The sequence below is a fragment of the Protopterus annectens genome, chromosome 10.part0 (assembly GCF_019279795.1).
Source record: "Protopterus annectens isolate FY-2018-M chromosome 10.part0, PAN1.0, whole genome shotgun sequence".
In the NCBI taxonomy this organism is placed as follows: domain Eukaryota; kingdom Metazoa; phylum Chordata; order Ceratodontiformes; family Protopteridae; genus Protopterus; species Protopterus annectens.
Window position 1 is genome coordinate 1,630,193,618 of NC_056744.1, and position 27,771 is coordinate 1,630,221,388.

At 41.5% G+C, this 27,771-nt stretch overlaps 1 protein-coding gene across 2 annotated transcripts in view; it reads left to right on the top strand.

The window, feature by feature from the left end:
- The window catches only part of CDIPT (CDP-diacylglycerol--inositol 3-phosphatidyltransferase), a 455,350-nt gene that overhangs the window by 237,048 nt on the left and 190,531 nt on the right, over positions 1-27,771 (top strand). For both annotated transcript variants that reach the window (XM_044086333.1, XM_044086332.1), the window contains exons 2-3: positions 11,795-11,929; positions 18,023-18,176. In XM_044086333.1, coding sequence (XP_043942268.1) covers positions 11,836-11,929; positions 18,023-18,176 — 248 coding nt within the window. In that variant the 5' untranslated portion in view covers positions 11,795-11,835. The remainder of the gene's footprint in view (positions 1-11,794; positions 11,930-18,022; positions 18,177-27,771) is intronic.

Genomic DNA, 27,771 nt, shown 5'->3' on the forward strand with positions numbered 1-27,771 from the left:
CTGGTTCATTGATGTTGGGGGCATCATGTTTAATAGCTTCCGAATTGGCCTCCATATGCTTACCTCCAGGTAATTTGTTGCTCCATCTTTCAGGTCCAGTAACTGGTGGTGTTTGTTAAGCCATTCCTTGGAATACTCTTCAGGATTTCTGCTAGGTTTACTGTTCTTTCATTAAATATAATCACAAATGTTGTTGTCCCTGAAAATTGTATGATATTTTGAATAGCAACTCTCAAACAACAAGTTGCTACAAATAGTATGGCCCAACATGTTGATATCAGTTAGTAACTGGCCCATATGTATATTGTGCTTAATTAGTGACCTCATCAGTTCGAAACCAGTCCAGTCGAATAATTTTAAAAGATTGAAATGTAGTTCAGACCTCTTAAGTCATTTGGGATACTTCCATATTCTCAAACTAATTAGAACTTGGTTTATCTCTAGGCATTTAGATAAATATGCGTTCTCCAGGTGTAACTTTTTTATGTTTCAACAATTTCTTCTCAAAACAGCCAACTATAAGGGTATAGTACTTTGGTTTATCTCTGGTAAAACCAGATGTGAAAACAAAACATTTACCTATCCAGTTGTTTAAATTTAAGCCATTAGTTGTAATATCTCTACTATTTCTTCCAGGGGCTGCTGTAGATAAATTAGGTGTATGCTGAGTCAGAGGCAAACTAAGAGAATTGTTTGTATTTCACACTCATCAACAGCCGAACAATCTATATTACCATTTGAATAAAATTGGGAAGCTGTTAGTTCTTGACTAAACTGTTGTAATAACAAATGAGCTCTCGCAAGGGTAAATTGGCATTCTGTGTGTCCGGGACAATGTTAACTTGGCTTCTACCGCTCATATGTGAAGACGAAATTATAACAACAAATTGAGAAATCAAAAACCTTAATGGAGTTGTCCCCTTTATGCAGTGGGATGATGCAAGACTTTTTCCATAATGTTGGAACATAAGACTTTGTGATGGATTGATTGATGAGAATGCCGACTGGATAGCCTATAGCCTCAGGCACTACTTTAATGTGCATCCCTATAATGTGACACTGCTTAGAGATAATAAATATGTTGTTTTAGTTCATTTAGTTGCTGTAAATCACCAGTCTGTTAAATTGTCTATAAAAGCAATTGCCCATCTTTTTTTAACTTAATTATTCTAACCTGTGCCCAACTGTAAGCTGTTAAAAACCATTTTGTGGTCTGTTTGCATTATGTCAATCAAAATATGTGTACAGTAGGGTTTTATTAAATGTTTAGAGCTGTAGTCTTTAAACACTGTATTCCTTTACCCGTGCTTTTGCTTCAGTATTAACGTTATCAGCTCTGTCTAGCAGTTTTCCTCAGTTTTCTATATTTTTGTGAATAAAAGCAACATTTCACTGTCAGAAGTGGGAGTTTGTAGCAGTTTGTTTATGTAGTGTTGCAGTATAACTCGTCTCTGTTCTTCAGCTGAAGATTTCTCCAACAGTTAACTCTGTGAAAAAGGGGTTTCTCTTTGGCTGTTAGTTTGTGTTTTATAGCACTTTATTATTGGAATTTAAAATTTAAATGTAGCAGTTCCTCACCTTTTCATTTTAGTTATTTATTGATATTTGTTTACTGTACTGCAGTGGTATTGCTGCGGTAGTGTTGTCGCCTCACAGTAAGACGCTGTCCTGTTCGATTCTCAGCTAGAGTGTCTTCTGTGTGGAGACATGCGTGAATGGGTGTACCTTCGTCGAAGGTTGTGCGTCAGGGCCGGAAACTCGGCACGTAAAAATCTACTGCCAGTCATTAGCGGACCAGAGTTCCGCTATGGCGACCCCTAACCGGGAAAAGCCGAAAGACACAACATTGATATTTGTTTACTGGGGTAGTGCACTGATCAATATTCCCCAGTTTTACCCTCAACCCAGGCAAAATAAAAAAAAAAATTTCACAAGCAAAAAAAAAAAACAAACGTAAACAATAACGGAATAGTTCAGACTAATTACATAGAAACAATGTGTGTGCATATATATATATATATATATATATATATATATATATATATATATATATATATAAAATATAAAAAACACACACACCAGTGAACAAGCACAGTGCAATGTACAGTTAAGCAGAGTGTAATATACAATATATAAATTAGTTTCTAAAGTGGCTCAATCTTCAGTGAATCATGATAGAGGAGAAGAGACTTGGAAAAGAAAAGGTGACATAATATGTCTTGTACTGAAGCGGGAGCATTTGGCTTGGATGAAGAAGTGCTTTTTGAGTTGCATTCTGAATTTGGAGTAAGTGTTGATTTCCTTAATGTCAATGGGGACACCTTGCAAAGAGTAGGTGCCTGAGAGGATCATGCCTGTGCAGTGCTGTGGGATTTGATTCTAGGGGTAATGCGAGTTGGTGTGGCTTGTGAGTAATGTTTCAAGCTGTATGAGGATTTTTTTTATGAAATCTAGCTGCAGGAAGAGTAAATGTCTGGAGATGGAGTAGTTTGTAGAGTTGGGATCCTAAAAGTAGGTTAGACCTTTGTTTTATGAGTAGCCATTTGACTTTTACAGAGGTGAGTTTATAATGAATTGGCAGATGCTGTTAGATGGTCTGGAGTCTGGCAATGTTTTTCTTGGAGGCAGAAGCAAAAATTGGGAGCCCATGTTCAAGTTGAGAATGGAGAACTCTTGCCACCATTTGCTATGGCAGGTTGGAATAGAAAAGGGGAGATCTTTTTGGCCCAGAAGAGGATGGAGATTCTTGGCTCTCACTTTAGGTGGAAATGGAAGTTTATTGACTGATCAAGCCACAGTCTTTGGTATTTGAAGGTGGAAGTTGTCTCTATGGGAATGGTTGTGCAAGTCAAAGATGGTTAGTCAGGTGCTTGGAGAATTTTCTGTGGAGTCCCAAAAAGCATAGTTTTGGTCTTGGTGTGGTGGAGAAGTAGTTTATGGATTATGAGCCATCGGTGGAGTTCATGTAAGTCTGACTGGAGTTGGTATTGAATGTTTGTGTGAGAGTGACCTGTTCAGTAAATGACCATGTCATCAACACAGAGAATAAGTTGGAGATGGGGGAGGTCACAAGGAAGTTTGTTAATGAATATGTAGAAGGGGAGGTGGCAAGAATGGATCCTTGAGGTACACGTCTGGTAATAAGTCATAGTCTGAGAGGATACCATTTTAATTCTTAAGTGTCTGTTACTGAGGACGTTTTTAAACCAGGAACTAGCGTCTGCACTGATACCCATTTTAATTAGTTTGTTTTGTGGAAGATGGTGTCAGTGAGGTCCAATGCATTTGTCAGGTGTATAAAAAGGGCACCTGTTAGGAGGCCACTGTAGCAAGATGACATCAGCTGGGGACCAAAGTTCTATCTTAGTACTTTGTCCAGGCCAGAAGCCATTGTTTGGAGGAGAGAAGATGGAATTGCTGATTTTATATATATATATATATATATATATATATATATATATATATATATATATATATATGTGTATATGTATATGTATATATATATGGAGGTTGTGCAGAACTGGGTGGATGGATATTGGATAGAAGTGAGAGATATATTTGTTGTTGGTTTGCTTTGGGAGGGGTTTAATTAGAGCAGTTTTCCAAATCTATGGCATGATGTTTTGTATGAGACATAAATTATATATGTGGGTGAGAGGAAGAACTAGATGTTCTCTGCATTGATATATGAACCCAGGAGTTTGTCATCAGATCCAGGAGGGGTATCAGTGGAAATATTTTCAAGTAGAATGTAGACTTCCTTAGGATGTATACATTTGAAGTGGAAGAAGATGATGAATGGTGGTGGAGTGGACAATGCATGATCTGTTGGAGGTGTGGAGTTTATTGATGGAAGATTACTAAATTCTTTAAGGAAATCTTCTGGAGAAAAGTTTTGTTGTAACACATTAAATGTTTTAGACAAAGTATTGTGAATACGTTTTCTTCCTGTAAATAGGTTAACCTCTTTCTAAATCTGTTTGGGGGAATGTAAGAGGGCAGTTTTTGATTCTTTGTTTGGAAATTTATTTTGTGCTTTCTAATGGGCTTTGTAGCTAAGTTATGCAAGACTGTATAGAAGGTGTGGTTGTCAGTTATGGGGGCCTGTTACAATTCTTGCCATGCTTCACCCCTTAGAGTTAATAGATGTTTGAGTTCACTGGATAGTTGGTTTTATAAAGTTTCTGGCTAAGTGGGAAGTAATTGTCTTGCACCTGGAGTAGAAAGTTGGTAAGGCTTACAGCGTCTGTATTAGGGTCAAGTAAGGAGAATATGTGGTTGCAGTTCTGGGCTGCGAGAAAAGTTCAGAGTGTGTCTATATTTATGCTGCTCTGGTTTCTGGACGCTGTTAACATTGGTGGTAGTTTTATAGGATTGTTGACAACTGTAAAGGTGATTGGGTGTTGGTTGCTTAATGATGGTGACAGAATGTTTATGTTCGCGATTGAGTTTGTCTGCAGTAAACTGATTAAGTGCGGAGTGTTTGGAAGACCTGAGGTTAGGTCTTGGTTCTTTTATGAGATGAAGAGACCTAGGTCTGCCAGGAAAGTACCAATGTCAGATGAAAGAGGGCCAAGATAATTTAAGATTGAAGTCACCTAGAATGATTATATTATTATTTTTGGGACAGTTAAGAAAGTTGGTGATAAGTGATTTGAATGTATTTAGGGAAACAGGGGATGGTAAATAGGTTTAGTGATCAGTACTGATTTTCCTTTGTGAGCTGGAAATTTTAGGAGAATCCAGTTAGGAATGAAGTCTGAGGAGGAGTTTCCTTGGACAATAACTTTTGGTTTTAGTTTATTTCTGTACAAAATTAGAGAACCTTCACTTGATAGTTTGCTTGGTCTGGCATTATTGACATACTTCTGGGAGGTTAGAAAGTGGAAGTTGGGGGAGACTTTTTTTACCCTGGATTGTGTGTGCTGTCTGGGTTGTGCTGGGAAATAAAAGTATGTTGTCTAACTTTTCTGATGTTATGCGCATTGAGGAAAGCACAGACCAGTGCAGGAGGGGGAGTAGTTCTGATGTTGATGACAGACAGTTGCTGGGCCTGGATTTGGTTCAGTGTTACTGTTAAGGAGTATAAAGATTATAGAGGATAGTCCGAATGAAGTCTTTTGTGTTTTTCGGCAGAGAGAAAAATTGAGTCTTGGTAATCCTATAGAAGATTGATCCTGATGATGGTGAGCTGGGGAATAGGTTTGGTCTGATTACTGGGGGATTGTGTGATGTTTATGGAAGTAGGGATAATGCCTAGTGATATCACGATAGGTTGTGTACGTGTTTACGAGGGAGGTGAAGAAGAAAGAAGGAAGAAGTGGAACAGGGTAGGTTGTGGAAATAGAAATGTATTGATTGGATATGTTGTTGTGTCCTACCTTAACATAGTTATAAAAAAGAAAAAGTAGAAGTGTAAGACACTAAGGGCAGCCACAGTGGTGCAGCGGTTAGCATTTTCGCCCCACAGCAAGAGGTTCCCTGGTTCGATCCTCGGCTGGGGTGCCTTCTGTGCGGAGTCTGCATGTCCTCCCTGTGGTTGCGTGGGTTTCCTCCGGGTGCTCCTATTTCCTCACACATCCCAAAGACATGCTGTAGGTGGATTGGACACTCTAAATTGGCCCTAGGTGTGTGTGTGCCTTCTGTGGAAGGTTGGGCACCGGGCTGGCAACTCAACACCGTAAAACTCCACTGCCAGTCATGAGTGGACATGTGATCTGCTGTGGCTGCCCCTAACTGGGAAAAGCCGAAAAAAGAATAAGAAGTGTAAGACGCTAAACACAGTTGGCAGGATAAGTGGTAATTGCTGCTTAAGGTTTTCTCTCTCTCTGTCTTTTCTTTTTTTTTTTGCTTGCTTTTTCTTTGCTAAGGTGCCTGTGTAAAGTATTTGGGTAGAATCTATGGCACAGTTGATGTTGGTTTGCAGTGTGAGGTGAGACCCAGGTAGCTTGACAAAGAAGTAAAATACGGTAACTATAGGCATGGAGGAATGACAGTGTCTGATTGATGGGTTGGAAGAGACGGACATTTACTGCCTCAACCAAAGAGTACCCTTGTGATGTAAACAGTACTGTGGTAAATGCCAAAGGGAAGTAACAGATTTCAAAGAAATCCAAGATGTGATGTCAAAAAAAAAAAAAAAAAGACCTATAAACAATTACAGGCAAGAAAAAAGCTGGAGTATTTAACTCGTGTCTTATGCATATGTGACACTGTTGGAGCTGCGTGAAGTATGTGTATATATATATATATATATATATATATATATATATATATAGTGCTTTGTGGAAGGAAAACACTTGACATTTGGGTATAATTTTCCACAAACTGCTGTATAGTGCATTGGGTAATAAACGGTACAAGTGACTGCAGAAGGGTTTACCAAGTTGTCAGCAAATGGCAAAAAGTCTTAATGCAGAACAGAACAGTTTTTTTTCTGGGGGTAATAGAGCAGAAAGTAAGCTTTATATAAGAAGCTATGGGTAAGACTGTGACTTATAGAATAGTCAGTCTGAGCGCAAAGGTTATTTTCAAAAAAATATATATACTTTGTTAGAATTATTTTTATTTTTATCATTTTTTAACTTTGTATGTAGGTGGGTTAGCCCAAAAACAGTTAGATAGAGGATTATGATTGGGTTTCTGATCATAATAGGCTTATTATGTGTACAAGACCTGGATGCCAGGAAATTCACTTCGAGTGACGTTTGAGAGGTAACTCTTGGCATCCATGTTAAGAACACATAATAACGAGTTATGATTGGAGACCCGATCATAATTAGTAGTGCATGGAACTTTATCTTCCCCGTGTACTATTAAGTCACCAAAAGAAAAAAAAAAGCACTAAATATTTTGCTGGCTTTCAAAGCCATAAAGCAGCTAGCACTGTCAGAAAGGCATCGTAAAATACAGTCTTACGTTAAGAAAAGTCAAAGACAGATCACTGGCACAGACAGTAGGCAAAAAGAAATCTGTTTTGAATTCTGCCACTGATGTTTGCTGGCCTGTACTGCTTGGTTTAATTGCCTAACGAGATACTCAGTCCAGGAGTGCTTAACAATTGTTAAGATCAGGTCTTGCATTATAGAAGCACTTGTCTTTTTCGCAATATTGGAGCATAATCACTGCACACCATGCACTACAGTATATTTTAACAATCAAAGATTGCTATAAACAATGAAATGGGTGTGTATTAAATAAAAATACTGAGTCTGGAATAACAAATCAGGCAAATGGTGATTAGTGAACTTGTTAGTAATAGTCAAAGCAGATAAAATTAATGGATGTAAATAAGAATTGTGGAAACTATGTGGGAACTGAATGATATTTAAAAACATTTGCACTGAGGATGGTAGAGGACAGAAATGCCTTATTTCTACTGGTAATGAATTCCATATATGTATAAGTTTATCGAAGGCTGCAGACAGCTTTCAAAGTAATTAACTTAACTGTTCTGTGGAAAGTGACCTTCAGCCACCAATGTAGACCTTATCTACTGGACCCTGTAAATAATATAATCCTCTCCGACTGACATACCAAGGGGGTGAGTGAAAACTCAGAATAGCGACAGATGTAGGCAAGATAGTCATATTTCACTTGAAGCTGCTGTTTTCAGTAAAATAGGCTTAAAGTCCAACTGTTTTTTTTTTTTATGTTCTCTGCAATCATTAAATGGGATGCCTTTTGTCGAATGGTAGATCTCTGTGTTTACAACTGTGTCCTAAGCAATCACCTGCATGCTGCAACTTACAAGCAGCTACAGAGCCAGCATAGTGCCTGAAGAATGCTCCTTCTTGGCCAAATTGCCTGTTTTGTTTTATTGAAAGAACAGGCTCTGTGGCCAAGAGGAAGATTCTCTGGTCACTGTGTTGCTCTTTTCATGCTTGTAAGATGTAGTGTACAGGTAATTGTATAGGAGTTCAACATAGGTCCATATGTATATGCTAGACTAACGACCACCAGGTCAACATAGGTCCATATGTATATACTAGACTAACGACCACCAGGTCAACATAGGTCCATATGTATATACTAGACTAACGACCACCAGGTCAACATAGGTCCATATGTATATACTAGACTAACGACCACCAGGGCCTTTATAGGCATAGCTGTGCAGTCCAACTCGGTTGTGTTCTATGTATCATGGGGATTTATTAAGAGATGGTATGTTAGTTGGGAAGCTTTTAGAGGTTATGTACTTGTGGGGTATGTTAATTTGGGCATTGTTTGCCTCTGTCTGTCAAGATATGGTGGCCAGACCCAGGGTGAATTTCTGATTTCAAATCCATTGTTTATGGTTACACTTATGGATGGATCCTGTGTTACATAGATGGGGAGCCTGTTCTAGAGCATGGGATCCAATGAAACACAAATCTGTCTTGTCAGCATGCCATATTAATGTCACAATTAAAATTTAAATCTTTGGATCTGGTGGTTCTGATGCTGTTCATTTTGCAGATGTGCAAAAGGTCTATCAGAGCTGGATCCAAGGATGCCTCGTTTGCTATGCATAGATTGCCTCTCTGTAATCTGTAGGAGACCGAGTGTAGAGATAGAGCTTTAAGGTGATCCATATAAGACAAGGAAGGAACCTTTGTGGGCATTCTAACTGTTAGCATATGTCTGCTCAGGTACATGCCGAAGAGGACATTGTACTCAGTGATGGGTCTGATAAGGGCCAAATAAAGTGGCATTACCACTCTTCCTTGGATCTGAATCCATGCCCTTGCTTATAAGATGGGTGACATAGAATGATTTTCTTATTGCCTTGGTCACATGTTGGTTATAGGCCAGGTTACTATCTACATATGTTCCAAGATCCCTGATTACTTGGTCAACAACGGGGTGTCTTATCAATGGAGTATTAGCCTGGGTGGCAGTTTTCCCAAAAGGCACTATAATGCATTTTTTGGCATTGAGTTTTAATCCGTGACTTTGGCACCAGTCATTTGTCTATGTTAGACCTACTTGTAAGATGTTTGTGCCATGGAGGGAATCTGTGATGGCTCCCCTTTTGCAGTCATCTGTGAAACTGGTCAGCCAAAGGCCCTTGACATTGGCCTTTACCCCCAAGAAGTAGATTCTAGATAGGAGCGGTCCCAGCAAGGATCCCTGAGGTACCCCATGGGTGATCAGTGTCTTAGTGGAGGTGGTCTCACCATTCCTGACTTCCTGGGTCCTTTCTGTGAGCCAGGAGGTAATCCAGCAAGTTATGTCAGGATTTATGCCCTATTCAGTGAGTTTGTCAACTGTATCCAAATGAGTATTGTATTGAATACCTTAGCCAGGTCCAGGTAGGCGATATACACCCTTTTACACTCATCCAGTGCCTTGATGACCTCAGGTTTAGTAGGCTTGACCTTCCCCTGACAAAGCTAAACTGGTTTGGGTCCAGTGTCTGAAGGTTGCTAATGCCTTTGTTGATCATTTCCATGATAAGTCATTCCATGGCTTTGCATATTACACTAGTCAGCCTGTAGATTCGGGGGTCAGTTGACAGTGCTGCCTTTGAGGTTTTGGACATAGCTGTTGAAAGCCTTGTGGTTGTCTTTAGCCTGCGAGGCTATCTTGACATCATAACTGGCCTTGTTGGACTTAATAGTCATTTTGTCAGTGAGTTAGTCTCTTAATTAATAAATTTTGGATTAGTAGGTTAGCCTTAATAAGCTGTTCTTATGCTATATATTAATTTCTCGCTAGCTTTTTAGTTTCAGTTCTAAGGTAGCACAGTCTCAGTTTACACTGTGGTGTTAAGGGGGGAGGGGACCAAATCTCTTAGAGCCACATGCTCTAGGGATTTAAACCTCAGCACGACAATAAATAGGACATGCTGGAGGGATAGATTCCTGTCCCAGAGACTTCCCTCGCTCTGGAATAGAATCCCAGTCTATGTTAGGCAAAGCCCCTCACTGACTGTCTTCAAGAGAAATCTTGAAGAGTGGATGGGAAATCATAAATTTACCCCTGGGATCACATCAGTGGCCCTGCTGGATTGAGGCTCAGGAAACTAATCTAAAAGGGAGGCGAAAGCCAACACATTCTGACTAGGCTTATAAATGCCCTTGGGCAGATAGCCTGGTATCTACCTATGAACCTAGGTAGTACATGTTTTACAGTTAGATTTTTATTAGTGAACTAGGTGCATGACATAATTCTAGGAGTGAACTTCACATCCTCCACACTGCGAAGTTTCTTCTTGGTTTGTTTTTGACCCAGTATAGGTTGCATACTGGGTGGTACCACAGATTTTTCTTTTTGGGGTACTACAAAAAGGAATAGCTCTAGGCATTATAAATATTAGAAATTTACAGTGATCTGTTTTTCTTTGTGTGGTTGTGTTTTACCAGTCTCTGTAGTCTTTTTTTTGTACTTGAAACTATAATGCTTTTGTAGTGGCATCCTTTTCTTTTGCTGTCACGAGTATGCCAGCAGTAAAAGCAAAGGAACTGCTAAATTCTCCAAAACGTCTTCAAGTAAAAAGCTAGTTTAAGAAATTCCTATTGTCTAAGAAATGTGTGTTCTTGTCAGAGGATCTACTTCTGGGTATTATGGTTCAAGGTCTGAGACCTGGGATTTCAAAAGACTTGCTTCCAGAACTGCAACCAGTGCACCCTCCTGTACAAAAAATGCATCATGGATAAAAGGAGGAGGAGGAGCCTAGGTCTCCGCCCTCTGTGTCTGTTGATGAATTGGTAGGACTGAACCTGAAAGCGGGGGGGGGGACTACCTTCTGAAAGGATATAGTAGAGGACCATGGTTTTTACTCCTCTTGTGGATGCTATCTTTGGAGAGTTATTGATGTCAATGAAAGAAAGAGAGAGAGGAATGACCAGTCATGGTCACCCTACGTTCCTCACTGGAGATTGTAAGAAGTGTGCATGGCCCTCGTATAAAGCTATTGGGTGGAACACCCTCTTGTAAACTCATCCTGAAGTAGCACAGACACAGCCATTTGTAGTAGTGGCTTTCCCAAGGAAGACATATAGAGACTTCACACTATCTATTAATTTTCCTTTTTTGGTGGATAACCTCGAGCCAGATACCTCCATGATGACTGCAACACTGCTTTGCCTACATTGTTTTCTTCCTCCAGCCATTGTAAGTTGGATACTACTTCTCTGTATGAGATGTCCATTTATAGCGTCATCCTCAGAAGCATCCATTTCATAGTTTACCACCTCTGACTGTTTGGTGAGGGGCACTAATTATCCTTTTTGAGTGGTATTCTGCTACAAGAGAGTTTTGAGGTTAGATACAGATCTCACACATGAGATACTCACCATTACCCTACACCTTTATGATGATATTCTGACGACAGGAGAGTAACTTTCTGCCCCATGTTAGGCCTGCACCCCCCTGCATAGTAATGTTTTCGTTTCCATGGTTTCTGATGTGTTTTACTTTGAATTAGACAGTGGGGGAAACTTTACAGCTCTGATTGCTGCTGATGGCAGTAAAGCCTCTGTTCTCAGAACAGTGGTGGTAAGACTACAAGCAGGGCTTACATAGTGAGTAGGGAAAATGGGTCTTTTGACTCCCCTGTCAAAATGCCATCTCATTCTACAGGATTATGGTACATACATTTGCTTCTGTGTTTCTGTACATTTCCCCAGTGCCTACTGAATGTTTGTTTTCTGTTATCTGGCGGTGATTTAAAGAGCCTCTGACATGCCCACTACAGTAAGTAAGTCAGACGCTTTGAATCACTTTGATGGAATTGCCTTAATGCCAATTGATTTACTCTTCAGATAATTAATTATATTTCTCTGCTGCTGTTCTCTCTCTCTCTCAGGTTATGCCAGGATCGCCTTTGCCTTCATTGCTTTTTATTTCATGCCGACCAGCCCTGTGTTGGCCTCATCATTTTACCTGCTGAGTGGATTACTGGATGCCTTTGATGGTCATGCAGCCCGTGCATTTAATCAGGGTGAGAGACTGTTTTATGAACTGATATAATAACTCATTTACTTGTTTTATTTTCTTCTGTTAGTACTTTTTGAAATGGCATTTGCAGAAAGAGCTTGTGGTTCTCAGAAAACTTTTTTTTTACTGTTTGAAGCAGTAAACAATCACATGTATGTAGTACTTGCTTTTATTAACGATTTATACTTCGTTCATTAAACTGCTGTACAAGTGATTTTATCATCCATTCTAGAATATGTCATAAGTAACAGATAGAAACCCAAAAGTGTATGATTAAAGTCTGATGCATATGCATGATTTATCCCGGAACATGTATATGTAAGGGATGAAGCATCTGAGATTTTCAGTGTTATTGGCAGTTGGCAAAGAGTTTAAGGTTGCGAGCTATGGTTCCTGTGGTACTGGGTTTGATTCCCTTAGCCCTCATTTGCCTACTGTGTGACCTTGAGCAAGTCAGTCACTTAACCAGATATTGCCGTCAGGTTGCCCCTTAAAGGGACTGTGTGTCCAGTGGGCCTACTTGGTTACAAATTCACATCTGAATGTTGTGCTACTTCCTGCTGCCCAATTTCCAATTGCACCTATTCATGAAATGCTTCCACTTGTGGTCATCTGTAGACATCTGACTTATCCCGCCACTCACTGGAATTTCCTTGCTTCCTTCACTGGTAGGGGCTGCATTTGTCAGGCAGTGCAAGAATCCATACCCACCTCTGCAAGTGGTTCCTATTCCTTCTTTTTCCAGCTGCCCTGTTACATTTAAGCTAGCAGTGATTGCTTCTGTCACAGAGGGAAGCTCTTCCTCTGCCATCGGGCAGTTTTGCTGCCATGCTTCCAACAAAGCTTCATGCACCTCTGTCTCCTTACTACTAACTGTTTCACATGCAGTATCATATTGTTTGCATCCGTTTGACTACCAGGTGCTTTTAACACAATTCCCTTCTCTCCCCCTCCTTCCTCCTAATGCCTCATGTAACTATATCCCGAAGTACAAGCTGACCATCTGTCCCTTCCATACTTTTTCTTCACCTGCACTGTTCCTTCTCATTCCTTTCTACCATTGTTGCTGGACTCGTGTATAACTGTCCAGCTTGGGTTCTCCCTTTCCCATCCTTTTGGTGTGCATCTCCAGCATGTGTTTCATATATTTCTTCTGTTTCATCTCAGATTTTCTTATCTTACCTACACGTACTGCCAACCTTGTCAAATACTGCCTTTCATACTTTAGCACCCCTTATTACATTTTATAGGTTCATAGTTAAGTACAAGCCTAGCTACCTTTGTGGGCTGTTTTAAGCCTAGCCAATTTCTCATTTTGTTTTCAAAATAACCCATCACATTTGGTCATAGACTGGTCTTACTCATCCCATGGTCGATTAATTATATATTACCCATAATGAGAATAACTGGGATCATACTATAGATAATTTGAGGGGACCCATGCATTGGATAAGGCATGTAGGAGCTGCCTCTGTCCATTAGTATTACGGGGGGGGCAGTCCTCGGGTAAATTGTCTGTTTCCCATCCATAGATCTAAATTGCACTTGAATATGGACAGGGATGAGCTTTGTTTTATGTAGATGGGGAGCCTTTTCCAGAACAGTGAATATACCTGTCCTTCTAAACTATTCTGTTGATGTTGCAGAACAGTTTTAGAGCCCTAGACTGAGTACTTTAGATGCTACTTGACTTGCTGATGTGCAGTAAATCCATCAGCGATGGATTGGAGGATGCCTGTATGCCAGACACAGGAGGATGCCTCTATGCCAGACACAGGTAACCTCTTAGTAGTCTGTAGGATACAGAGTATAGTGACAGCACTTTGAGTCAGTCCATGTAGGACATAACTGTTTAGGCCTTGTATCCTTTTAGTAAGTTGCCTCTGTGGGTGTTCCAGTTGTAGCATGTGGCTGGGCAGATAACATGCCAAAGGGGGATAATATTCAATGACGATCTTAATGAAAGCTGAGTAAAGGGGGGCAGTGACATCCCTAGTTCTATACACAATCCATTTGTTTATAGGCTGTGGAATATAGAAGAACTTTCTTACAACAATATGCACATATTGGTCAAACGTTGGGTAATTGTCCACTTAAGTTCTCAAATCCCAAACTACTAGGTCATCTCTTAGGAGTGTATTGTCAATGTGGTAGTTGCCTGGGGTAGATGACTTCCAAAAGGATACAAAAGTGCACTTTTTGGCATTTAGTTGCAGCCCATGATTTTGACACCAGTTATTTATTTGAGACAAACATTCCTGCAAGATAGCTAAGTCATTTTGGGGATTCATTGATTGCTTCTAGCTTGCAAACTTAGTGTGCCGGAGCTGTTTGGTATTGGCTTTTACTTCAGAAAACTGTGGGGAATCCATTGTTGTGGATATCTTTGTGGAGGTAACTTCCCCTATTTTGATTGTCTGCATCCTATCTGTGGGCCAGTTGGCAATCCAACAGGTGACATAGGGGTTTATTCACAGTTTATTTAGCTTTTCTACTATGCCTGAATGTAGAATTATGTCAAAAGCTTTGGCCAGGTTGAGGTTTGTAGTGTGTACAGTTTTGCCTTCGTGCATTGCTTTGGTGACCTTTTAAAAAAAATCTAAAAGGTTGGGTAAGCATGACCTGTTCTTGACGAATCAGAACTGAGATGGATCCAGTGGCTGGATGTTGATTAATTCCGTGATAAGTCTTTCTATGGCTTTGCATATGAGGCTGGTCAAACATATGGGTCTGCAATTGCCTGGGTCTGTGGAAGGTCCTTCCTTATGCAGGGGAATGACTGTAGCTGTTCTCCATTTACTTGGTACCAAACTTGTATGGAGGCTGAGACTGAACAGTGTTGTTAAGGGTGTGGCTAAATCATGCTTCATGCTATTTAAGATGTATGCAGGGATATTGTCAGGACCCATCGATGTATTATTTTTAACATTTGATAGCACTTTTAGGACTTTGTCTTGTAACCTGAAGAAGCATACCTGTGTGTATGCGAAAGCGCTCGTTTTTTGGAATAAACTGCATTTTCATTACATCGTGGTGATCCTTGTTTGGTGTTCCTGAGACTTTGTCTTGTGTGATAGCTGGAGGGCAGCCAGTTTCAGGTGTATCTTGAGATTCAAACGGAGGGGAGAGAGGGGTAAAGTTAGAGCTAACTTCATTGGCCAGTAGGTTAGTTATACATTCAGCCTCACTGTAGGTGATATTGTAGGTTAGTTGTACATTCAGCCTCACTGTAGGTGATATTGTAGGTTAGTTGTACATTCAGCCTCACTGTAGGTGATATTGTAGGTTAGCTGTACATTCAGCCTCACTGTAGGTGATATTGTTGGTTAGTTGTGCATTCAGCCTCACTGTAGGTTAGTTGTACGTTCAGCCTCACTGTAGGTTAGCTGTACATTCAGCCTCACTGTAGGTTAGCTGTACATTCAGCCTCACTGTAGGTGATATTGTAGGTTAGCTGTGCATTCAGCGTCACTGTAGGTTAGCTGTGCATTCAGCCTCACTGTAGGTGATATTGTAGGTTAGTTGTGCATTCAGCTTCACTGTAGGTTAGTTGTACTTCAGCCTCACTGTAGGTGTTATTGTAGGCAGTGGTGCATTCAGCCTCACTGTAGATGATATTGTAGGTTAGTTGTACATTCAGCCTCACTGTAGGTGATATTGTAGGTTAGCTGTACATTCAGCCTCACTGTAGGTGATAATTGTAGGTTAGTTGTGCATTCAGCCTCACTGTGTAGGTTAGTTGTAGATTCAGCCTCACTGTAGGTTAGCTGTACTTTCAGCCTCACTGTAGGTGATACTGTAGGTTAGTTGTACATTCAGCCTCACTGTAGGTGATATTGTTCACAGTCCTCTCAGAGCCTTGCTGCATTGTGCTTTGAGATTACAAACATAACTGAAACAAATGTCTTGTGATTGCATTTGGCTTGAGTAGCTATTTTAGCCTCAAATTTAGCTTTGGTGGATTTTATTAAGCTCCTGAGTTGTTTGTTTATTTCAGTGACAAGGGCTCTAACAGTCTCGTCCCTTGCTGGAATTGGTCTATCTGCCAAAAGGACTGCTGTTGGCTTTTTCAAAAATTTCTGTAAGAATTCATGCAAAGGTTATTTAACAGGCCCTTATTCTGAAATTGACATGAAAAGGGAATATTTGACTTTCCCTAAATTATGTCTATTATTATTATAATATGGATGTTGTTGGTGATGTGCCCCTTAAATGTGGCTGTGTGGGGCTGATTCTCCTGGCATAATTGTAGTGATGTACAGTGTAATGTTTGCAGTTTCCTTAAAAAAAACTTACCTTGGATAAACTTTGGTCAGCTGGGGACTTGTCTGCAGCAAACTGCCTTAGATCCTTCCTCCTTTTTATTGATCCTTCTTCAGGTGATCCCCTTCTGTTACTTTGTATTTATGTCCTTTAGTTCTCATCCCACTGGTGACTGTTTATTTACCACCCTTATCCTGTGTTCACTTCTACTTCCGCGGTGGTGCAGCAGTAACGTTGTTGCCTCACAGCAAGAGGTTCTCCTGTTCGATTCTCGGCTAGAGTACGTGGAGTGCCTTCTGTGTGGAGTCTGCATGTCCTCCCCGTGGTTGGGTGGGCATTCGAAAGACATGCGTAAATAGGCATGCCTTCATTGAAGGTTGAACGTCGAGCTGGCACCTCGGCTTTCGTGAAAATGTACTGCCAATCATTAGTGGACCGGAGTTCCGCTGTGGCAACCCCTAACCTGGAAAAGCCGAAAGACAACAACAGCATCCTGTGTTCACTTCTCTGTTTATGATGCATTCTTTTATCGTTTCCACCATGGAACAAATATAGGGCTACAGTGCACTTTGGACTAAGTAGGCCTTTCTTTACTGACTTTAGCACACACTGAATCAGTAGCAGGCCTCAACAGAAGACTATCCCCCAGTTTGTCACTGTAGGTACATCTGTAGAAAATATACTTCTTTGGGTGTGGCTGGATGTGTGTATAAGGACACAGACGCATTTCAGATAACTTTACTCATAAGGAATCCTGCCTCTACCTTCCTCGCTGTGTGCGTTGAAACACTGCTCAGCAGGTTGTTATGGTGTAGGACCTACTGTATTAACATATAGCAAGCTAAGCATTCTGATTTGGTAACTGTCTGCACAATAAGTAGTGTTTTAATGTAATTGGGTGTGAATGACTTGCATGTTACAGACCTGGGTTTGATGCCAGTGACCTTTAACAACACATAAATGATCAGACAAGTGATATTAAATATACTTGTAGGAAAAACTGTTTGCATTTGGTGGTTCTTATTTTAGAAAGTGTTTAATAAAAGGCAGGTATTGGTGATATTTTTTAGTACTCAAAATGTTTTTTTTTTCTGATATATAGCAATGGGTACACAGTGAAATATGATACTAAATTAATAAAGCGTAAATTTGTTACCCAAGTAGTTTGGCAGGGACTGGATTTTGACTTTTTCAAGTAGAGAGATAAAATAGACAAATGTTAGAAATTGAGTGTTACATAATGAAGATGAAAACTACAGATAGCACAAACCCAAATGTGTCTGCCTGAAATCACTGGCTTTGGGTAAGTGTGCAGAAGTAACTGACAAGAAATGGTTATCAGTAGTTCAAGCAGGTATTGATGCAAAAGTCATTAACCAGAGTTTCATCTTTCTAAATATATAGAAAAGTATGGAAGACAAGCTGGACAGCAAGGGTGTGACATTCTGTTCCATCTTCCTGACTAATTTCTACATTGTTATAGTACAAAGTGTCACCTATTTTAGGTGACAGCTTTCCCCCCATGTGAATGCAGACATTATAATTTTAGCTGATAAACATTTCCAGTCCATAACCTGGACAGGGAAGCATGGTTATGGTGACAAAACCAATGCATGGATGCAGCAAAGCTGGGCGCCAGAGGTTGGCAACATAATTATGGCATGAAGCAATGCTGACATGTGAATTAAAAAGGTTTACACAATGAAGGATTTTCATTTAAATATTGTTAGTGGTGGTGAAGGGGAGGAAAAAGGGACTGCTAACTCTCAGATTGATAAACATACAGAATTATCAGCCATAAGCTAACACATTTTTTCTGCATTTTTTTGTTCAGGTACAAAGTTTGGTGCCATGCTGGACATGCTGACAGACCGCTGTGCTACCATGTGTCTGCTGGTGAACCTCTCGCTGCTTTACCCACAATTCACTATTCTGTTTCAACTTAGCATGACTATTGACATTGCCAGCCATTGGATGCACCTGCACAGGTAAACAGATAGGGGGCAGTGTGCTCAACTGTTGGTTTGTTTCCTGTGTCCCAATAACTGTTGCAGATTAGCAATAAACAGAAAGTATAGCAGCCAAGCTGGGCTTTTGTATGCAATGGTTCTGTAGCTTTGAAGCCTTCCAGATTGCTTGTACTGTCATAAAGTGTCTGCAGTTTCTTCTAAAAAAAATCAGTCTATCATTTAACAGTAATGCCTTGAGGGACTCCAAATTTGTGGTGTAGTGTTACAGCACAGATAACTCCTCCATTGCTAAACTCATTATTCCGTATTATACTGACCTATTTTTGGCATTGCTTAAACTATGTAATGCAGAAGAATTCATCTGAAAAACAACATCATAAAGAAAGGAGTACAGAGATGGTGGGAAGCAGTAGCAACAGCAGAAGGAGAACGGGACCCGTGGTGTCTTATCAGATCAACACTATTTGGATGAAGGATAATACAGGGCAGGAAGGAAGGCAGATGGAGTACCAATACGCATATATGGAGGTGTCATCAGTGCAAAACCTAGCTGTTCCCCGCATGTAGACAGCAAGACATATGAATATACATTTGTACTGGCAGAACACTTTTTAACCTGCTTATTTGTAGCTGCCCTCCCACTTTCCCACAAATCCCACCCCTTTTTGATTTCTTCTGTCATTTTGCATGCTGATACCTGTTCTGGTAACTCATTCCAGTGGTGCATCACCTGCTTTGTGAAACAGAACTTCCTCTTTTCTTCCTTGAACCTAGTCATTTCTGTCTACCAGTTCCAGCTCTACTTGCCTTCCGGTTAAGTTGTACCCCTTCAGTTTACCCTCCCATAGAACGTATACCTACCTTTCCTACATTTTTAATGTTTTCAGCCCCTCTGTTATTCCTAGTTTTTTTTTTTTTTGTTCCATCTCTCACTGTATGACCTTTAGAAAACCAACGGAACTCTAGATTTGGCATTACTAATGCTGCATATGTATATTTCTCCCTCTCTGCAATCAGGATCCCATACAGTAGAACCCAGTATTCCAGTTTCTTTCTTTACCACGCTTTCTAGCTACTGTAGATTGTTCCACCCCACACATGGCCAGCTTTTTCCAGCTCCTGGGTCTGCTACTCAGACCCCTATGGTAACTGAACTGGTAAAGGTTATTTACTCAATCAATACAGGGGTAGTTACACTCCTAGGATTTCTTATTTTTATAGTGCTACTGTTTTGGTATTTAATGCCTCAAAGTGCATGTCCCCATCTCTGCCTAGCTCCCTTCGCACGCTGGTACTCTGCATATGTTCCTTTCAGTAAAAAATGGTATAAATAAATTTTTCAGTGTTTTCTCCTGGCCTTTCTGTCTCTGATGCTGCTTTCTGTTCTTGATCAAGTCTCCTATTTATTTATTCATTCATTCATTCATTCATTCATTCATTCATTCACGTGTTCACTTTAGTAGTTATTTCCATTTGCTGACCCGGAAGGTCCGACTGGACAAGAACCCCTTTTTAGCAGAGGCCCAGGGAAAAAAGCTATACAAAAGCCAGTAAAGTTACAATTCAAATAACATTTCTTCCTATTCCAGTCATAACCTTCCTCCTTTGCCCAACATACAAACATAAATACATAATGGATGGTATTGCTATCTTTTATCTCTGTTACCAGGTCCTGTACTATTGCTGCTTTTGCCTTTTTCACTTCCCTTGTTACAGTTTTCCTTATGTGTTCACACTCTTTCATTTTATCTCCTCTAAACTCCCTGTTTCCCTTATTTTCATAGCACATCCCCTGACATTTCTGTTTAGCCTTGCTGGCCTTTTTAATAGCATTTTTCTACCTTCTTATTCTCCCATTCAATCCCTTTCTGAATCCTTCTTTTTATCCCATAACTACTGTTACCTTATAGTCTTCGTATTTCACGTGCTATCCCTCACCATGACCATAGCTTTCTTGACCTGCAGTGCCCTGTGGTCCCAAACATTGTCGCTGTCCATCTCTTTATCCTGGTCTATAGGGTGAACCACAGCATAACTTGATGGCTGTTCCCCACGGATGTTTATCTTCGCCTCACTAATCTCTTCCCCTTTCGTTAGTGTGACTTCTATACCCAGTCTTTTCTAGAGACCTCTCAAACTTGCATTTCAAAATCACAACAGTTTTATTTTACATGCTGACAGAATAGGCTGCCATCTGCTTATCCTTTGCTGTTGGTTCATATACTCCGCACTACTACTTTTTTGGCCACCTATTCCCTAATTATCTCTGTAAATTAATTGCTGCCATTCCACGTGGTAGTGGTACCCTGTAAGTACTCTCCAGTTCCATAGCATTCTCATTTCCCCTTCTGCCTCTTTTGCTAGAACTCTGTGTTTACAGTACACCACTTCCTTTCACCTGCTTCTGTTTACAACTGGCACGCTAAGCTTTACCTAATGTGCAGTGCTGCTCAGTCCCTAATGTGACCCTGTCTTCCCAGTAAATCCTGTGTCCCAGTGCCTGCATATCCCATTCCCTTTGCATGTTCATCCAAGTTTTCATTATTCCTCTGTTATCTCCCCACCATCACTGATTGTAGCCTGCCCATTTTCATCCTGTGCTGCAAACATTATACATTATCACAGCTGTAGAGCAGTTTACCACATATGGTATGTGTAACTACTGATTTAATTGAAAAATGCTTAGAAGTAGTGCTTGCACAGCAGTTTTAAATCTTATCGTTTTTGGTCAGGAGCAAAGCCTGCACTCCACCACTATGCAGGTGGATGTACCCTCTTTGTTAAATTACCCAACTCCAAGATCACTGAATTATGTGAGGGAGAATAATGTCTGTAAACTTGATTTTCAAGCAGGTGCTCAAAATCCATGTTTTTCTACTTAGTCCTTGGTACTTTGAATGACTACCCTTCATCAGTTGTTAGCCATCCTTCTCAACTCACCTTTCAAACTCATTCCTTCATCTTATTTTCCCCTTTTATCCATTCAGCACCAATCAGTTGTTGACATTTGCTGAATGTTTCTCCCACTAAATCCATTCTAAAGATACTGTTATTTTGAGTTTAATGAACATAACCTTCTTACAATTTTGCCATGCCCACTGGGCAGAGATGTAGTCTGTCACTTGTGTACCCTACTTCATTCTCCCATGTCTGTCTCCACTCTCCTACAGTTCCGAAATGCTGCTCCCTTCCTGAGTAACAAACCAGTTATTGTATGTGCTGTGCTTTATTTTTGTACTCCTTCTGGTCCTTGGTGTGGGTGGAGGAGTAGAACACTTGGCCAAGAATGAGTTGGCTAAAATTACACCATGGATCACAAAACAGAAACATAAAGAAAACTATTAGATATTTGCCCCTCATCCCCTAAGTTGACTATATTAAATAGGGGATTTGCCTCTCACTATAAAATGTATTTAGATTTCTGCCTTCTGCCATCTTGTTTCAGTCAGTATGATTTTTTCAGTCAAGTGGCTTGTGGTCCTGTAACATACACCCCACATGTAGCACTTGGACAACGGTGAGTATGATGTGTCAATACATATTCTCCAGCTCCATGGTTCTTCTTATGGTCTTCTTTGCTGTACACTTTGGGTTTAAAAGAGCAGATGGGTATAAGAAAAACAGAAGATGGTTAAAAGGTAAGATGTACATTGTATCCACTAGGACCAGCTGAATGTAATTTAACTGCTCAGTCATAAGTAGGTGACTTTTCTGCCTGCCTAAAACAATTGTACGTGTTTTGGAAAGCTTTCCTTTCCCTACTGTTGTGCGATCATGGATTTAGCAAGTTCATGGGCTGTGGGAGTACGTTTGTTGTGTGTGTGTGTGTGTGTGTGTGTGTGTGTGTGTGTGTGTGTGTGTGTGTGTGTGTGTGTATGCATGCATGTATGTATGTATGTATGTATGGGGGCTTGCCCTATTTTGATGTGTACCATTACTTTATGTGTAATGGGTCTGTTTCAGTCAGTTATGATCAAGAACCATGTGTTTCAATTATACATGGTGGAACCCCAAAGATATGAGATACCCGGCTTAGGGAAGATGCAATGAAAGCTGTTACTTTTTAAAACAGAAAGGGTGGTACATTGTTGGAATTATTGGAAAAGTATTCTTTGAGGCAGTGCCTCAAAGGGGTTGCACACAAAAGGCTATTGTTTAAGCGGTGTGGAGGGGAACAAGTTGTGGGTTTAGTAGATTTGTGCCTTACCCAGTTAACCCAGAACTGAAAAGAGTAGGGCACACTGAGTGATCCTTATCTGTAAATCTGGAACTGAGCAGAGTAGGGCACACTGAGTGGCCCTTTTTATGTAAATCCAGAACTTGTCAGAGTTGGCCATACTGAGTGGTCCTCATCTTTAAAGCCAGAATTTGGCAGAGTAGGGACACTGAGTGCTTATCTATAGTAAGAATCCATGTTTAGAGAAGGCACACTGTGTGGTCCTTATCCAGTAAAACCAGAACTCAGCAGAGTTGGCACACTGAGAGGTCCTTATCCGTAGTAAGAATGTATCCTTTCTGTTCCCCTTCTTTTGACTATTCCTTTTAATAAAGTATGTTTATCTTTGTCATTAGGTCTGCATAGAATCTGGTGTATGTGTGTTTTTGTGTGTGTGTGTTTTTGTGTGTGTGTGTGTTTTTGTGTGTGTGTTTGTGTGTGATGTCCTTCAAGGATGCATCTGCAGTCATAACATATGGGTTGTCCTGCCTCAGGCAGCCCTTCGGTCGGCCAGATTCCAAAGTCTGGGTCTGGCCTCGGCTGATGTCGCACTTTCCCCGACATCAGAGCGTCTGGGGTATAAAAGCATCAGCCGACGCCATTTTCCTCCGTCTTTCTTGCCGCGCGGTGCCCGAAGCAGAAGCGGTTCGCAAGTGCCGGTCGGTCAGATCCAGTGATTTCAACTACCGAAGACTTCGAAAAAAGCTAAGTACCCCGTTGGGGACTCTTTCTTGCCTCAGCCGATGTCAGACAAAGTAAATAATTGTTTAACTTGTGGGAAACAAATACCTCATAAGGATTTCCATTCTTACTGCCTTCCTTGCTTAGGCCCAGACCACGACGTATCGGCCTGTTTAGCCTGTGCCTCCTTCAACCAACGAACTCTTAGACGTCGGTCGGAGTTTGCAGAGGAATTCTTTGGAGCCGATTTTGCTTATAAAATGCCGTCGGAGACTCCGACCTCGCATATGGTCAAAAACCGCAAGGAAAAGGACCGACACTTGCGGCCCGCGGTTTCGGCTGAAACCACGGCTAGGCCTACCATGAGTGTCTCGGTTTCGGCCAAAGCCGAGTCCTCGGCGTTTCCTTCTTCCGAAACCATACTTCTGACCACCGAGGCCCGAGAGGCACCGGCTGAGTCGGCCTCAGAACTACCTACCGAAGCTAGTGTTCAGGAATTGTCCGACACCATACCTTTGGACATTTCAATCCCTGCACGTGGGGCAGCTAGGCCCCCTGCTTCCATGTCCATTAAGGCCTTTTCTAGGGCTAAAGCTGCCAAACTTTCAAAAGCGTTGCCTTCCAAATCTACCTCCCAAAGGCCTTCCTCTAGTTCACAGATCCTCAGCCTTGCTGAGGACCTTACTTCCTTAATTAGGGGTTCACAACCTCACCCAGACAGGGCCTCTCAACCTCCTCCAGAAAAAAGGCCCAGGACTGACCCCTCTGATCCACACTCCTCTGATGATTCCACGGATGGATCTGAGTTGTCAGACCCCCAGGAAGGGGCTTATTCGCCTTATGAGGATTCAGATGCAGAGGACTCTATTCCTTCGGCCTCCCCTCCTGAAGAGTTTTCCTTTGGTGAGACTCTACACTCCATGAGAGAGCATTTTCAATGGCAAGGTCAGGATTACCCTGATTCCAGAAAAAGATTAAGGACCTTTTTGCATTTGCCTCAGCATAGGCCCTTAGCTATACTTCCTGTTCTGAATGTAATTGATGATGTGTACAATGATGTCAGTACAGCCCCTGATACTCTCCCTCCGGCCCCTGCCAAGCCTGACAGATACTACAGGGTCCCGGATTCTCACTTCCATTTGTATAAAGCCCACTCTGCAGACCCAGCAACTATTTCCCAGGGCCCTAAAGGGGTTGCGGCCGTTACTACCAAAAATCCTCTACCCTCTGACAGAGAGTCTAGAGCTTTAGAGAGATGGGGAAAGAAGGTGTATACTTCTGCAACTCTTTCGGTCAGGGCATTAAACTGTCAATTTCATATGATACAGTACCAGGAGTATTTGTTAGATGAACTTAATAAGAAACTTTCTTCTCCTGAACCCCTAGACCGTAAATCCCTTCAGGATTTGGTACACAACTCTCAACAGGTTAGTAATCACTTCTTAAAATGTGGCTATGATGCACTGGAGGCTTCTTTTAGATCAGCTATGACTGGGGCAGTTATTCGTAGGCATGCCTGGCTGAAGGAGCAATCTTTGCCAGACCATGTCAAAGCTAAACTCCTGGATGCTCCAATGGAGAAACAAAATTTATTTGGCTCCTCTGCTCAGGAGATCTTAAAAAAGGTTGAAGAAAAGGCAAAATCTGTGCAAACAGTTAAAGAGTTCCTGCAAGTTCAACCACCGAGATTCAGCAGAAACTGACCTACTAAAAATTGGTCCTTTCCAGACTCGGACAGAGCCCAAAGAGGCAGGAACAGGCACCCTAGAGGCAGAGGTCAATCCAAGAGCTCCTACAGAGGCCGTCAGTGGCAGCCTGCCAACCAGAGGAGTAGTGCAACAGCAACAAGTACTACACCAGGACAGGGTCAATGACTTAACTCTGATTCCGCCTACCAGGGATCAACTGGAAGCACCCTTGGGCAGAAAACTGGCTTTAATCTCAAAAAACTGGCATTATATCACAAAGGATACATGGACACTGCAAATCATAGACAAAGGATACAGGTTCCACTTCCACACTTTGCCAAAAAGAGGCGGAATGCCAAACCTTCCACCAAATCAGAGGGCAGAGGCTTTAAAACAAATCAGCAATTTACTTCAGATGAAAGCTATAGAAAAGGTAACATCTTCAGAACAAGGCCAAGGATTTTACTCCAGACTATTCCTTGTACCAAGAAAGGAAAATCAATGGAGGCCTATTCTCGACCTGTCCGCACTGAACACTTACCTCATTGTGCCAAAATTCAAAATGCTGACCCTACAGCAACTTCTTCCCATGTTGGGCAAGGAGTCTTGGCTGGTGACTCTAGATCTCAAGGAGGCATACCTGCACGTCCCTATTCGACCAAACTGCAGAAGACACCTCAGATTTCTTGCAGGATCAGAGCATTATCAATTCTCAGCATTGCCCTTTGGCTTATCTACTGCGCCCAGAGTATTCACGAAATGCCTGGCCTCAGTAATTGCACATTGCAGACTACAGGGAATTCAAATTTACCCATACCTGGGCGACTGCCTAATACAAGTGGACAACAAGAAAAACTTGATAAAGGACTTGGCCTATGCCATACACCTGCTACAGACCTTGGGATACACAGTCAACATCCAAAAGTCAAGACTAGTACCATCCCAAAGGATAACCTTTTTGGGTGCAGATCTGGACACAACCACCCAAATGGCCTTTCTCACAGAAGAAAAACAAAAACAACTTCCAGATTACTTCATGATTCTGGCAAGACAAACTCAGCTTACTGCAAGGAAAATCCTGCAGGCCCTGGGTTACATGGCATCCTGCATAATCCTAATACCGCATGCCAGGCTGCATATGAGGAAATTACAATGGTACCTCCGGAGTGTATGGTCTCAGCACAGTCACAGTTTGGAAACCATGATACCAATCATTCCATGCCTTCAAAAGGAATTCTTGTGGTGGGCTCAGGCCTGCCAGTCCAACAGAGGGTTGCCTTTCAACAAACCAAAACCAAGGCAGACCATCACCATGGACGCCTCAGACCGAGGATGGGGAGCACACATGGGGGACAAATGTATCCAAGGCCTATGGTCTCAGGGACAGCTAAGCATGCACATAAACCAAAAGGAAATGCTGGCAGTGAGGCATGCAATCGAGGCATTCAAACCCTTCCTCCAACAAGGACACCTGCTAATAAGGACAGACAACACCATGGTCATGTGGTACATAAACAAGCAGGGAGGCACACATTCTTACCCTCTATGCCGGATGGCTATGAATCTGTGGGAACTATGTTTGAATCTCAATATCCAACTACAGGCCCAATTCGTGCCAGGGAAAGAGAATGTACTGGCGGACAGCTTAAGCAGAACTACAATGGATGCACACGAATGGATGCTGCACCCAGACATCTTCCAACTCATAGCAAAGACATGGGGAATGCCGGAGATAGATTTGTTCGCCTCCCCACTCAACAATCAACTGAAGACATTCTGCTCAAGGACATATCACCCACAGGCTTGGAGGGTGGACTCTCTCTCTTTCAGCTGGAAAGCCCTAACAGTATATGCCTTCCCACCTCTCCCATTGATGTATAAGGTTCTACTGAAGATCAGGGAGGAATAGCCAAAAGTGATACTAATAGCTCCGGACTGGCCAAGACAACACTGGTATCCATTATTGAGAAGCATGTTTCAGGCAAAATCATGGCCTCTCCCCCTATGGCCTCTTCTTCTGACGCAGAACAATTTCAGGACCCTGCATCCCAACTTGAAAACATTGCAGCTAACTGCCTGGAAAATTCCTTAAATCCCAATCAAGCTGCTTTATCTCAGAGGGTGAAGGACATTATCCTGGAGGCTCGCAGGCCTTCCACAAGGAAGACATACTCAGCTAAATGGAAGAGATTTCTCATTTGGAGCACATCAAAGGGCACAGATGTCACAGTGGCAAACCTACACATATCCTAGAATACTTAGCAGAATTGTTCCACAATGGCCTGTCCTACTCTTCCATTAAGATTCATGCTTCAGCAATTTCAGCAGAATACAATGTGGATACACCTATCTTCTCACGCCCTCTCCTCAGACAATTTCTGAGAGGGATCAAAAATATTAAACCTCCAAGAAGACCCCCTCTACCTGCCTGGGATCTCAACTTTGTGCTGGAGAAACTGACACTACCTCCTTTTGAACCAGCAGCATCAGCGGATCTACAGTTTCTATCTTGGAAAACTGCATTCCTTCTGGCAATCACTTCAGCAAGAAGAGTATCTGAGTTACAAGCATTAATGGCAGTGCAGCCTTTTCTTATTTTCCACCAGGACAGGGTGTCTCTAAGAACCAATCCTACTTTTATGCCAAAGGTGGTATCTAGAGTATCCTTGAACCAAGCTATTCACTTGCCTACGTTCTTCCCTAATCCATAGAATAGAGGGGAAAAACTTTTGCACACCCTGGATATACACAGACAACTACGCTACTACTTGGACAGAACAAAAACTAGCAGAAAAACTGACCAACTTTTTGTAGCATATGCAACTGGGGTACAAGGAAGAGCAATTTCCAAACAGACAGTTTCAAAATGGATAGGAAATTGCATTTGATTTTGCTACTCCTTTCATGAAAAGACAGATCCTGAAAATATTAGGCCTCACTCCACAAGGGCCACGGCCACCACTACAGCCTTCCTACGAGGGGTGGCTACCAAGGACATTTTAGAAGCTGCTACTTGGAGCTCCGTGCA